At 45.1% G+C, this 12,840-nt stretch overlaps 1 protein-coding gene across 1 annotated transcript; it reads left to right on the top strand.

Annotated features, from left to right (window-relative positions):
* Positions 1–5,356: 5,356 nt before the first annotated feature.
* Positions 5,357–12,344, top strand: LOC141727882 (olfactory receptor 14J1-like). Its single transcript, XM_074534167.1, has 2 exons — positions 5,357–5,456; positions 11,734–12,344. Exons 1-2 carry the CDS (start codon positions 5,357–5,359, stop codon positions 12,342–12,344), a joined length of 711 nt encoding a protein of 236 aa, XP_074390268.1.
* Positions 12,345–12,840: the final 496 nt, after the last annotated feature.

Here is a 12,840-nt window from a genome sequence, read left to right as displayed (position 1 = left end):
TGATTCACCTTACAATAGGCCTGAAAATCAAGCAGCTGAACTGCCTCGGCCTGTTTTAGCAGACATTAAAAATGCTGCTAGAAAGGCCTTGCTTTCACTTGAACCTGTGGGTTCACATCTGAGCTCTTATCCACTGATCAAACAAGGTGAAACTGAATCTTATGGTTCTTTTTTGGATAGATTAACTCAAGCTGTTGAAAGGCAATGTCCAGATGAACAAGCCCGCTCTTATATCATTCAAAATCTTGCTTATGTAAATGCTAATGATGAATGTAGAAAAATTATTTTAGCTTTGCCTGATCAACCCCCAACAGTTACACAGATGCTAACAGCTTGCAGCAGACTTATGAGTTCACAAAATGCTGCAAATTCACAGGTCAATGCTTTGGAAAAAAACCCTGGAACACAATTTGACACAACAAATAGATAAAATTGGAAAGCATTTAGAAAAACATGAAAAACGTTGGGAAAACTCTGTTAATGCTGTGCAAGTAGATCCTAATAAAAAGCCTGTCTGTTTTGCTTGTGGTAAACTAGGCCACCTCAAAAAGGATTGTCGTGGAACAGCAAATCAAATTTCTATTTGCCCTCGATGCCGAAAAGGAAGGCATCTTGCTAAATATTGTCACTCACTATTTGACATTAATGGGAACCCACTGTCGTTAAACTTCAAAAACAGCGCGTTCCACCACGCTCAGACACAAATTGTGGCACCCACTGGCAATCAGATTTCAGAACAAATGATGATGGCACGTCAGCCATTTTTCTCTCAAACAGCCCACCCTCGAATGATGCCAGCTCAGCAATTCCAAACACAAGGGTGGAATTGAGTTCCTCAAAACTAATTCATCTTTTAACTAATTTTTGCTGGGTGAATATTCCTACTGGGCTGATCAACTCTTGTCAAGAAGGACAAGATTTCTTAATTATGGGTAAAGCAAACAACAAATTTCTGGGACTGTCAATCTTCCCTACTGTTGTTTCAGTAAATTATAATGAAGAGCTGATGATTTTAGCTCTTGCATTTGATGTTCCTACGGTAATTCCACCAAACACACCTATTGCTATTGCATTTCTGGCATCTGAAAATGTGTCTCCTAATACCTCAGGTCCAGAAGTTTTCTGGGTGCAATATTTTAACAGTGACCGTCCACAACTAACTTGTAGCTTGAGTCACTGTGGTAAAACAATTTATGTTACAGGAATGCCTGATACTGGTGCAGATGTTACTGTGATTTCTCACATGTTTTGGCCCAATGACTGGAATTTAGTAGCTCCTTCAGGCTCTCTTTCAAGAATTAGAGGTGCTACTGTTTGTATGCAAAGTGCATCCATGATTGACATTACAGGTCCTGAAAGAAAGACTGCAACAGTGCGTCCTTTTGTTGTTCAGAAGCCTCTCACCGTCTGGGGGAGAGACGTCCTGTCCCAATGGAGAGCAAGACTGGAAGTGGGCCTGTAATGAAAACTTCGTACAAACCTGCAACTTTAAAGCTCATCTGGAAAACCAACCATCCTGTGTGAGTCGATCAATGGCCTTTGACAGAAAAAAAGTTGAACATTCTTAATAAACTGGTAGAAGAACAATTACAGAAAGGCCACATCACTCCCACGAACAGTCCCTGGAATTCTCCAGTTTTCGTCATCCACAAGAAGACATCTAATTCCTGGAGGTTGCTACATGACCTGAGGAAAATCAATGAAGTGATTGAAGACATGAGTTCTCTTCAACCTAGACTTCCTTCTTTGCCCATGATCCCGAAGCATTGGCCTCTCGTTATAATTGATTTAAAGGACTGTTTTTTCCATATTCCACTTCACCCTGATGACGCTCCAAGATTTGCCTTTTCAGTTCCCGTCATCAACCGAAGTGAACCCGTTCGAAGATACCACTAGAAATCGCTCCCACAAGGAATGAAAAATTCGCCTGCAATTTGTCAACATTTCGTTGCCCAAGCCTTGCATCCTGCCCGGCAGAAGTTTCCAAGATCCATGATTCTACACTACATGGATGAACTTCTCATCACAGACTCTACACAGGAAGAGATGGAAGAAACTCGAGACTGTGTTGTTGCTGAAATTCAAAAAGCTGGGCTTGAAATCTCTACAACAAAAATTCAAGAAGTTTCACCTTGGAAGTACCTGGGATAGAAGATGACTGAGACGACAATAACACCACAAAAAATTCAGATCTGAACCAGAGTCAACAACCTACAAGAGTTACAACAACTTCTAGAAGAAATAAACTCAGTCAGACCGATGTTGGGAATCACCAATGATGAACTGAGTCCACTCTTCAATTTGCTGAGAGGAAGTAACGACCTTACTTCGCCAAGTACTTTAACCCCTGAAACTTGTGCTGCTCTCGACAAAATCACAGAAGCTGTTCAACAAAAACAAGCTCATCGCTGCATTCCTGAAAACCCTTTTTTTCTTGCAATTTTAGGAGAGAAGATGCAGCTTTGTGGTCTCATTTTCCAGTGAGACGCCACAGAGCAAGATCCTTTGTTAATAATGGAATGGGTTTTTCCTCCCTACAAGTTTCCAAAGACCATTTTCACAATTCTAGAAATGATTGCATACATTATAATCAAAGCTAGAACCAGATTGTTAACTTTGGCAGGTCAAGAATTTTCAGTTATCTATTTGCCATTGAAAAAAGATTACTTCAATTGGGCAATGCAAAATTCTGATGATTTACAATATGCATTTTTGAGTTTCCCAGGTGTTGGTTCCATACACTATCCAGCTCACAAGCTACTGCAAGCAAAATTGAGTTTCAGAGAAAAACCTAAATTAAGTGAAGAACCTTTAAATGCTGTGACTCTCTTCACTGATGGCTCTGGCAAAAGCCACAAGTCTGTTGTAACTTGGTTTAATCAAAAAACTAAATGCTTGGGAATCTAATATACAAACAGTAGAAGGATCCCCTCAAATTGTTGAGCTTGCCACAGTAGTTCGAGCATTTCAGCTTTTTCCTCAGCCTTTTAATTTGGTCACAGATTCTGCCTATGTTGCTAATGTAGTTAGGAGAATAGAAGGTTCAATTTTAAAGGATGTTAGCAATGAAACTTTACATTGTTGACTTTCATGTCTTTTTACAACTTTGCAATATAGAACTAATCAATATTTTTTTTCTCATATTAGAGCGCATTCTTCACTTCCTAGATTTTTAGTGGAAGAAAACTCAAGAGCGGACAAGCTGACAATGGTCATTTCTAACACACTGCCAAACATTTTTGAACAAGCAAAATTAAGTCATGCCTTTTTCCACCAAAATGCCCAAGCACTCATGAGAATGTTCCAAATTACTAAAAGTCAAGCTAAAGCTATCATTCATACTTGCCCTGACTGTCAATTAGTACAACCTCCTGTTTCTACAAGAGCAATCAACCCCCGAGGCTTACAAAGCCTACAGTTGTGGCAAACAGATGTTACTAAATATCCTTCTTTTGGTAAATTTAAAAATATTCATGTTTCCGTAGACACATTCTCTGGTGCAGTTTTTGCTTCCCTTCAAACAGGTGAAACCAGCAATCATGCCTGTCATCATTTCCTACAAGCTTTTGCTTCATTGGGTATACCCCAAGAAGTAAAAACTGTCAATAGTCCCGCATACATATCTCAAAAATTAGCCACATTTTTAAATGAATGGGGTGTTCGGCACATTTTTAGTATTCCCCACTCTCCCACAAGCCAAGCAATCATTGAAAAAACACATCAAATCCCAAAATGCATATTAGATCAACAGAGAGGGGGATGGGAGATCACCCCACAGATGAGACTGAACAAGGCTTTGATTAATTATTGGGGATTTTGATTAATAATTTGGGGAAAGGGTATGCTTCTGTCTCCACAGGTGCTGGAATCAAGTGGGTTCCTGCCAAAAACGTCAAACCATATCGCACTTCAGAACCTGCAGTCGAGCACAGAACCGAGGAAGCAAGCACGCAGACGTGAACCGAATCGAAGGATCCCGGGTCTCGCCTGATGCCTCTTGTGCCTGACATTCTTTGTGCTTCGGTGGAACCCATGAACTCTGATTTTGTGTCAATGTTATTTATGAGTATGCTAATTGAATGCTGAATATTTGTTTAACAGTCTTAATTTTTGGCAAAGGTTTAAGTTAGAGATTTTGTGTAGAAAGAATTCTGCCAAGACTTAGTTCATGAAAGAGATGGAGCAAGTTCAAATGGTATATTTGTTTTGCTTGATTTTAATAGTTTTTTGTCGTGCAGATTTGCCTGTGCATCAACCGAAAATGAATGTTTGGGTGACCTTAGCCAAGGCTGCCAGATCAGATACTATATGTCTGTCTAATTCAGAACCAGAAAAGCCTTTTTCAACCTGTTTGGTTGGTGTGCCAGTGAAAGAGTTGCCTTGGGTCAAAAAACAATCCAATGGTAGGCCAGGTGGAATTGACAATGGAAACAATCCCTCTTTCAATTGGAACATTTGGTCCAAAAAACTTCTCAGGGCAACATCTGAACCTCAAGAATTGGAAATCCTTGGTTCTTTGACCATGGATTTTTGTTTTACTTTTATGACTCGTGCCTGGCGAAAAGGTGATCCCATAAAGTTTATTGTTACTCCTCATTATTTTGCATATAAAAATTTGAGTTTTTGGTGTAATGTTTCAAATAGTTGGGATGTGTTTCCGGAGATGGATCAATATCCACGGCAATTGCCGAAAGGGTATTGGTTCATTTGCGAAGACAGGGCTTGGCAAAGTATTCCAGCTCACCTTGAAGGTGGTCCTTGTAGCATTGGTATGCTCACCATAATTGCCCCCACTGCCACAGCAGTGATGAAAAAGAAACAAAGGAGAACGAGAGCTGTTCCTCATTATGATGAGAACTGTCAGAGTGATTTTATGCCTTGGAATGCCGCCAGAAGGGTTTCAGCAGGTATATTTTTACCCCAATTGGCCTCAGCAGTGGCATTGAGACAATTAGATAGAGTTGGATGTTGGCTGAGCAAACAAGCTAATGCCACATCCTCTGCAATCAGTGATATGTTGACCGATGTTGATAGTATTAGACATGCTACTCTTCAAAACAGAGCAGCTATTGATTTTCTTTTACTGGCACAAGGACATGGTTGTGAGGAATTCGAAAGATTGTGTTGTATGAATTTGTCTGACCATTCTGAATCCATTCACAAAAGCATTCAAAAATTGAAGGATCTGACAGCCCAAATTAAAGAAGATGGAAGTTCCTGGTTGGATGATTTGTTTCAAAAATGGAGTTTTGCACCTTGGCTAAGGCAACTTTGCAAGATAGGTCTTTATGTACTAGGTGTTCTAATACTGATATGTATGGTGGTACTTTGTGTACTTTGTTGTGTTTGGCGAATGATGAACAAAACAGTCCGAGAAGTTTTTGTCATACAAGCAGGAGATTTAGGAAGTAGAAGCACAGAGAGTGTTCGGAATCTCACGAAAGCAGTAGATGAAGGTATAGACATGAACAAAGGTTTTGAATTAAGACCTTGGAATCGACCAGAGTTTTTTGAAAAATGACGTAACTATTACCAAACATGATTCATATCTCTTTCAAGGATGGGGTCATCACATCATTAAGCTGCTGTGCCGTAATGTAGCAGTGCTTTAGTGCAGATAGGTCTCCAATAGATAATAAGCAGAAATTTTACAGTAGAGCTATGAAACGCAAATAGTAAGCGACAAGAAAATGAAAGATTCTGGATCAAACAGAGAGGGGGAAATGTGGGAATCCATAAAGTTAGAGGGTTTTTAGGAAATGGTTAAAGAAGAGTATTTAGGCCTCAGGATGTGTCCCGAAGTTCTGTTACAGCAAAAAAGTTTCCCAAGCAAGCAGAAAAGTTTCCCAAGCAGTAGACGTGAAAAATAACAATAGGACTTTGTAGATTTCGCTTTAGGATGGCAACAGGTTTATTTCATGTATATCTTTAGAAGGTTACTGTGAATAGAGCTCTGTTCTTTGTCTTTTATGAACCAGTCTTTGTTTTAACTACTATTACGTATGTTTTATAAAGTTGGATGGAAAGCTTGTCAATATGTCTTGTTTTGGTGCGATTGGTTGAAATCTAAACTGAGATGATTTTATGTCATTCCTTTTTACCTCACCTTCGGGGGCATTTTCCATTAGGCCAGCATGCTGTTAACATCTAACAATGTTCTGAGGCTGATGTACTAATAAATAAAAAGGCTGGTCTGAATTTGTCCAGTGTGGTCCATATTTGGACTTTTTGCCGCGGCAAGTGGGTTCCTCTCTTAAGACATGGGTTCCTGACACCATTGGATTTATAACTGCCCTGGTGCCCCGACAGGCCTGGGCCTCTCATGCCTGCCTTTTATCTGCCTTTCAAACACCAGTGTTCCGTGCTTTCTTTCCTATGGAGAAGAACCATCTTTCTCCTCTGGGTGTCCATCTCTGAAATTAGGATTCCACCTCTAAAATTCTGTGTATCCAAGGGTTGCTCCCAGGCAAAATCTGCCAGTACCATCAAGGCTGGCTGGCCTTGGCCTCTGATGGCTGCCCCTGCAACACTAGGGCTGGGTTCTTTGCTTCCCATGGAGATCCCTGTGACACTCTGGGGACCTCATGGAACCCAGGGGATCATTGTGACACCACTGGGGCCCATGGAACTAAGGGGATCATTGTGGCCCCACTGGAGCCCATGGAACCAAGGGGCCATGGTGACACAGAGGGGCTTCATGGACCCAGAGACCATTATGGCTCCGTGGGGCTTGATGGAACCATAGAGACCATTCCAACCCTTCAGGGCCTTGTGTCACCAAGAGGGCATTATGACACCTCAGTGTCTCATGGACACAAGGGACCATTGGGACACTGTGGGGCGCAATGGAACCGAGGGAACATGGAACAGGTCTGGCTGCCTTGGCCTCCCAGGGGCCATCTGACAGGTCTGGCTGATCTTGGGATGTCAAGGGCTGTCTCTCATCAGCTCCTGGAGCACTGGGGCTCTGTGCTTTCCTTGCTATGGGAAAGAACTCTCTGACTATTCAGATGCCCATTGCCAAAACTGGTACTCTCCCTTAAAAATTTCCTCTATGCAAGGAGATCTCTCAGAACAAAACCTGCCAGCTCTGGCTGGCCTTGGCCTCTGGTGGTCACCTCTCATCTGCCCCTGAAACAGAGGGGCTCTGTTCCTTCATTCCTATAGAAAAGAACCAGCCTTCTTGTCCAAGGGACCATGGCTAAAATTAGAATTTGGCCTCCTAAATTCTGTATTTCCAAGGATTGCTCCCAGACAAAAGCAGCCAGGACCGACAGATCAGGCTGCTCCTGTCCTCTGGTGATTTTCTTAGATTATTAGCTGAATGTTTTCATTTGAAAACACCTTGGAGAGGGCCCAGAAATCTCCCAAGGACAAGTTTTGAAGACTCGGGCACATGACCACTACATATGGACAAAGGAGTTCTGTGCTCTATGCTGTTGTGGTGGTTTTGCATCACTGAAGTAATGTTCTAAGAGAAGCTGCTAGCAGTTTCCTCTGTGTCTGACAAAATAACCAATCAGTAATTAGCTTTGAGAATTGACAATCTGTTGAACCACTAAGGAAACTGTACATGCCTCTGTGAAGACACATGTTAAAGATCAAAAAGCACTGGGGTTCAGCCACAAGCCCTGGGCAGGGGGAGGAGAAGCCATTGGCCCCCGGCCATGCTGCTGCTGCTGTGTTCTGGCCTGGCTGCTGAGATCCTGGCCCTGCCCCAGTGCGGCCCATCCTGACACAGCCCCAGCGCAGCCGCTGCAGAAACCTCCATCATAAAACAGCTCCATCCCAAGCACCGAGCCTGGCCGGGGTCACGGAACCATCTGCAGACCCCGGGTGAGATATAAACTCTTTCAGTGCTTCCATCCTCCCTCGAGTGAGAGAAAAGGAAAAAGTGCAGGCTCATAGAGGAGCAACATGAAGACACCAAGGTCAGTGAAGAGGAAATTGAATCCCAGATGGGAGGGATGAGGAGATGTCCTGATCTTGGGGCTGAAATCCTCTTGTAAAGCTGTGGAGAAGGATGTAATTGAAACATCAGACTCTCTTTTTCCCTATAATGCACTAAAAAGTATGAGGAAATGACTTGTTCAGCCAAGCCTTCTATGGCAGCAGCTCTTTGGCCACAGAGAGAAACACAACTTTCCCAGGCATTGTTTTGGAAAAGCCTTTGGAGAAGATAAGAAAAAAGAAAAAATTCTTAGCTTAACTTGCTGCACTTGGTATTTTAAATAAGTTGAATGTGTTATAGAAATTTGTTTACCAAATGGTGGTTTCTTAATTAGCCAATGGTGATGATGTTTAGATTGGAGGACCATTTAAGTCCACACGTGTCAAACTGGGGTATAAAAGTATGGGTTTCTTAATAAAGATTATTGATCAGCCTTCTGTGAATCATTGAGTCAATGTCTATTATTACCCGGCGGGGAGCCCTTAATGTGACTGGCCTCCATGCTAAAGTAAGCAAATGTTCAAGTAGCTGTGATCCCATGAGAAGTCTGAACAGAGAAAGACAGAAGAGTGTTGAGACGCTGTGCCCTCATGAAGAGAAGAAATTCTCTGTATTCAGAGATGAAGATGATTTCAGAAATAGGTGAAGAGGACCTTTGCTCTTAAACAGCTCATCTTTAAAATAATACCCCATAAGCAGACATGGCCCATGAACACAGCTGTGGGAAAAGTTGTGGAAAAAATGGGAGGGACTTCACAACTGCAGATTTGCCGGGCAGCTGCTATTCACTGAAATTGAGAGCAATGAGACAATTATTCTCTTATGAAGAAGTCTCCATAGAATGAAAGAGAGACTCCTCTCCCCAAGAGAACTGAAGGAAGGCTCTTATACAAGTGGTAAACTGACTTAAACTTTTAGGATTTGTCTCATTACATTGTCAGTAACAAAGAAAAGGTTGTAGGGAGAGGAGAAGTATTCTAAGAGTTTTGTTCTGATTCTTATTTGTCTTTCTTGAGATACTATTAATAATCTTTTCTTTATACCCTTTTAAAGTTTTGAGCCCACTTTGCCTTCCTCCTAATTTGATTTCACAGCAGAAAATCAGTAAGAATATTCTAGTGAGTGCCCAGGTAATTAACCAACACTGAACCCACCACATTAATTGATGCATTGGCTAAGAAATCTAATATTGGTGGTCCAACACCACTACAGAGAACTTCCTGATGAACTGCATGAGAACAGAGGGAAATCAAGGCAGAGCCATGTTTTGTCAGGATTTGCTTGATCCTAATGAGCCCTGTGGTGCATTTGGAGCTGAGCCCTGGAAGTTCAGGGCCTGAGAAGAGATTACACAAACCTTTCCAGGAGTCAAAGTCAGAGGAAACACCCAAAGTGTCTCAAAGCATGTATGCGTCCCACTGAGGTCCATCCCCAACACAGGCTCCTCATGGACTACTTGGAGGAGGGAATTTGAGGCCAGGATGGCACTAAATGCTCTCAGAGACTCAGTGTGGAAAGGAAAATCCAAAGTACCTTAGAAACCTAGAGTATCTCACAGCGTTGATGAGCCCCACTGAGTGTCAGTACAGAGCTCTCAAGGGACTCATTAAAGCAGATAATTGGGGCCATGATTGCACAAACTTCTCATAGAGTTTGTATGAAAAGTGAAACACCAAATACTTTAAAATAACTGAAGTACCTTGAAGCATTAATGAGCCCACTGAGTGTTGTTACTGACAAAGCCTCTCCAGGGAGTAATTACACCAGATAGCTGGAGGCCATGTTTGCAATAAACCTCCCAGAGACTCCAAGCCAAAAGCAAAACCCAAAGTCCTTTGAAAAACCTGCAGTCCTGCAGGGAGCATTAGGGAGGCCCCAGGGCCATTCCTGAGCAAGGCTCCCCAGGGACTCCTTCCAGCAGATCCTTGAGGCCACTGGGATGTGGGCTAGTGGGGGATGCTGAGGGCAGGACAAGGGGCTGACAGGTCCCAGACTGGCTGGGGCTGTGCAGGGAGGCCCCAGGGCCTCAGGACAAGGTGTCTCCTCACAGCCCTTGGTGGCACAGACCCTGCTGTGCCCCAGGGCACCAAGACATGGCTTCTCTTTGTCCCCACCTGTCATCACTGCCTCCAGTTCTCTGCTCTGCCTGGGGCCTGGGGACGCTTTCTCAGTGGGACCCATTAAAAGTCCAAGAAAGTTTGGAGTGTGGTTCTGACTTGGAGTTGTGGAGAGGTTTCTTCAGCTCCCTCTCAGGGACTGATGTTCAGGGCCTGAGCACAAAGCCCCAGAGGCTCATTAAAGTCCTTGTGCTGTGTCTGTGCTGCTGAGCTGGGCTGGGCTCCTGGCACAGAGGCAGCTCCTGGTAACCAAGAAGAGCTTCAAAAGCACATTTCTCTTGATGAGCAGCTCTTCTGCCAGCCCAGCAGGGCTGGGGCACTGCCTGCAGCCACCCTGGACACAGCACAGAGGCACAGAGAGCTTCAATCAGGCAGAGCTGGGAAGGTGGTGAGAAGTGCCTGGGGCAGAATCACTGCCAGCCCTTGGCACAGGAACCTCTGGCTGCAGGACAATGCAGCTGCAGCTCCTGGAGCCATCTCCTACAGCTGGAACATCCCAATGCCTACAGACTCTGTAAGTACATTCTCTGATTTTGTCTTCTGCAGAGCAGCCAGGGGTGCCCAGGGCTGTCCTGCAGAGCAGCGTCCTGCAGCCCAGGGTGCTGTGCTGGGGCAGGGACTCTGCTGCCTGCCAGGGACAGCTCTCAGCCAGCCCTGGCAGCTGCTTCCCATGCTGGGGGACAAGGTCTGGGTGGGAGGAGAAAGCTAGTAAGGCTTGGAAGTGTTCTCATGGTGTGGGGAGAATGCTGCATTGTTCAGGACTGCTTCTCAGATGGCATTTAACTGCAGAACATTTCCAAGTAGAGTATACAGGGAGCACAGCAAGGCAGCGACTGCATTAAAGGGAAAATCTTGAATTTGTTATTTAATGGTCTGGGTTGCCTGTATGGGAAATTGCACATAGATATTCATCTCTCAGTTCCGGTAGAAAAACTAAAAACATAAAATTTCTCACAGATTTGAATAAAGCAGGCAGTGACAGAAATCAGCACAGGGCCCTTTACAGGCAGCATCAGTGTCCCTTTTCCAGCCTCATCAGGGTTGCTTTGACATTTCCATCAGAGCCTGCAGAGCCAGAGCTGCCCCTGGGCAGTGCCAGAGCTGGGAGGGGTCTGCAGGGCAGAGCTGAGCCCCCAGGGCTGGGCTGGGCTCTGGCAGCACTGCAGGGCCCAGCCCTGGGCACAGGGAAGCAGCTGCTGGCAGGGACAGCTCCAGGCAGAAGAGCCCTGGGCAGGCAGAGGGGGGAAACATACTCCGGGATGTGCTGGGATATTTAAAATCCTCTCCAAACCCAAGTATTCACTGATTTCTTTTCTTACAGATCCCATGTCAAAGCACAGCAAATGTCCAACAGCAGCTCCATCAGGCACTTCCTCCTGCTGGCACTGGCAGACACGCGGCAGCTGCAGCTCCTGCACTTCTGCCTCTTGCTGGGCATCTCCCTGGCTGCCCTCCCGGGCAACGGCCTCATCATCAGCGCCGTAGCCTGCGGCCACCACCTGCACACGCCCATGTTCTTCTTCCTGCTCAACCTGGCCCTCGCTGACCTGGGCTCCATCTGCACCACTGTCCCCAAAGCCATGCACAATTCCCTCTGGAACACCAGGAACATCTCCTACTCTGGATGTGCTGGACAGCTCATTTTTTTTGCCTTTTTCATGTCAGCAGAGCTTTCCCTCCTGACCATCATGTGCTACGACCGCTATGTGTCCATCTGCAAACCCCTGCACTATGGGACCCTCCTGGGCAGCAGAGCTTGTGCCCACATGGCAGCAGCTGCTTGGGCCATTGGTTTTCTCTTTTCACTGCTGCACACAGCCAATACATTTTCCCTGCCCATGTGCCATGGCAATGTTCTGGGCCAGTTCTTCTGTGAAATCCCACAGATCATCAAGCTCTCATGTGCTAAAACCTTTCTCAGAGAACTCGGGCTTCTTGCAGTGTGTGCCTGTTTAGGAATTGGCTGCTTTGTGTTCATTGTTTTCTCCTATGTGCAGATCTTCAGGGCTGTGCTGAGGATTCTCTCTGAGCAGGGACGGCACAAAGCCTTTTCCACCTGCCTCCCTCACCTGGCCGTGATCTCTCTATTCATCAGCACCTCATTTTTTACCTACCTTAAGCCCCCTTCCATGTCCTCCCCATCCCTGGATCTGGCCCTGTCAGTTCTGTACTCAGTGGTACCTCCAGCCCTGAACCCCCTCATCTACAGCCTGAGGAACCAGGAGCTCAAGGCTGCAATGTGGAGACTGATGACTGGATGCTTTCAGAAACATTAAACTGCTGGCCAATTTCTGCAAATCACTTGTAATAAAAGTCATATTTGATACTTCTGCTTAGTTTCATTTTGGAGGTTTCTTGTCTTTTTATTTTACTTTTTTCACCTTGTCCACTAAAAAATATGATTGTTTGTGCCATTTCTAATTTTGTTTCTCTCCACCTTCCTTGTGGCAACAGCCTGTGTCAATGATGGGCTATGCTCTTGGTTGCTTTAAAGCAACTAAATGATCTCCCAGCAGAGTTTCCTGCAGAGATGCCCTTCTGTTGCCTTCTCTAGAGCTGCAGCAGCAATGTCTGTGTGCAGAGCTGGGGGCAGATCAGTGCTGGCCCAGCAGCTGTGCCCAGCAGCAGCAGCACTTGGTGTTGCCAGTGCTGCTGCCATGGCCCTGCCCCGCTGCCCTGGTGGCCCTGGTGTTGCTGCAGGTCCTGAGTGCTCTCGGGGCCGGGCACAGCCCTGGGGGTGGCAGTGCCGGGGCTGCAGCAGGGACAGGCCAT

The sequence above is a fragment of the Zonotrichia albicollis genome, unplaced genomic scaffold (genome assembly GCF_047830755.1).
Source record: "Zonotrichia albicollis isolate bZonAlb1 unplaced genomic scaffold, bZonAlb1.hap1 Scaffold_257, whole genome shotgun sequence".
NCBI classification, from domain to species: Eukaryota; Metazoa; Chordata; class Aves; order Passeriformes; family Passerellidae; genus Zonotrichia; species Zonotrichia albicollis.
This window is presented reverse-complemented; position numbering and strand designations above follow the sequence as displayed.

What these genes read in the sequence shown, in the direction of transcription:
- LOC141727882 (XM_074534167.1), top strand. Translation starts at nt 5,357, where the DNA reads ATGAACAAAACAGTCCGAGAAGTTTTTGTCATACAAGCAGGAGATTTA. An exon ending in CACGAAAGCAGTAGATGAAG is followed by an intron (nt 5,457 to 11,733) that starts GTATAGACATGA and finishes TTTTCATGTCAG; the next exon opens with CAGAGCTTTCCCTCCTGACC.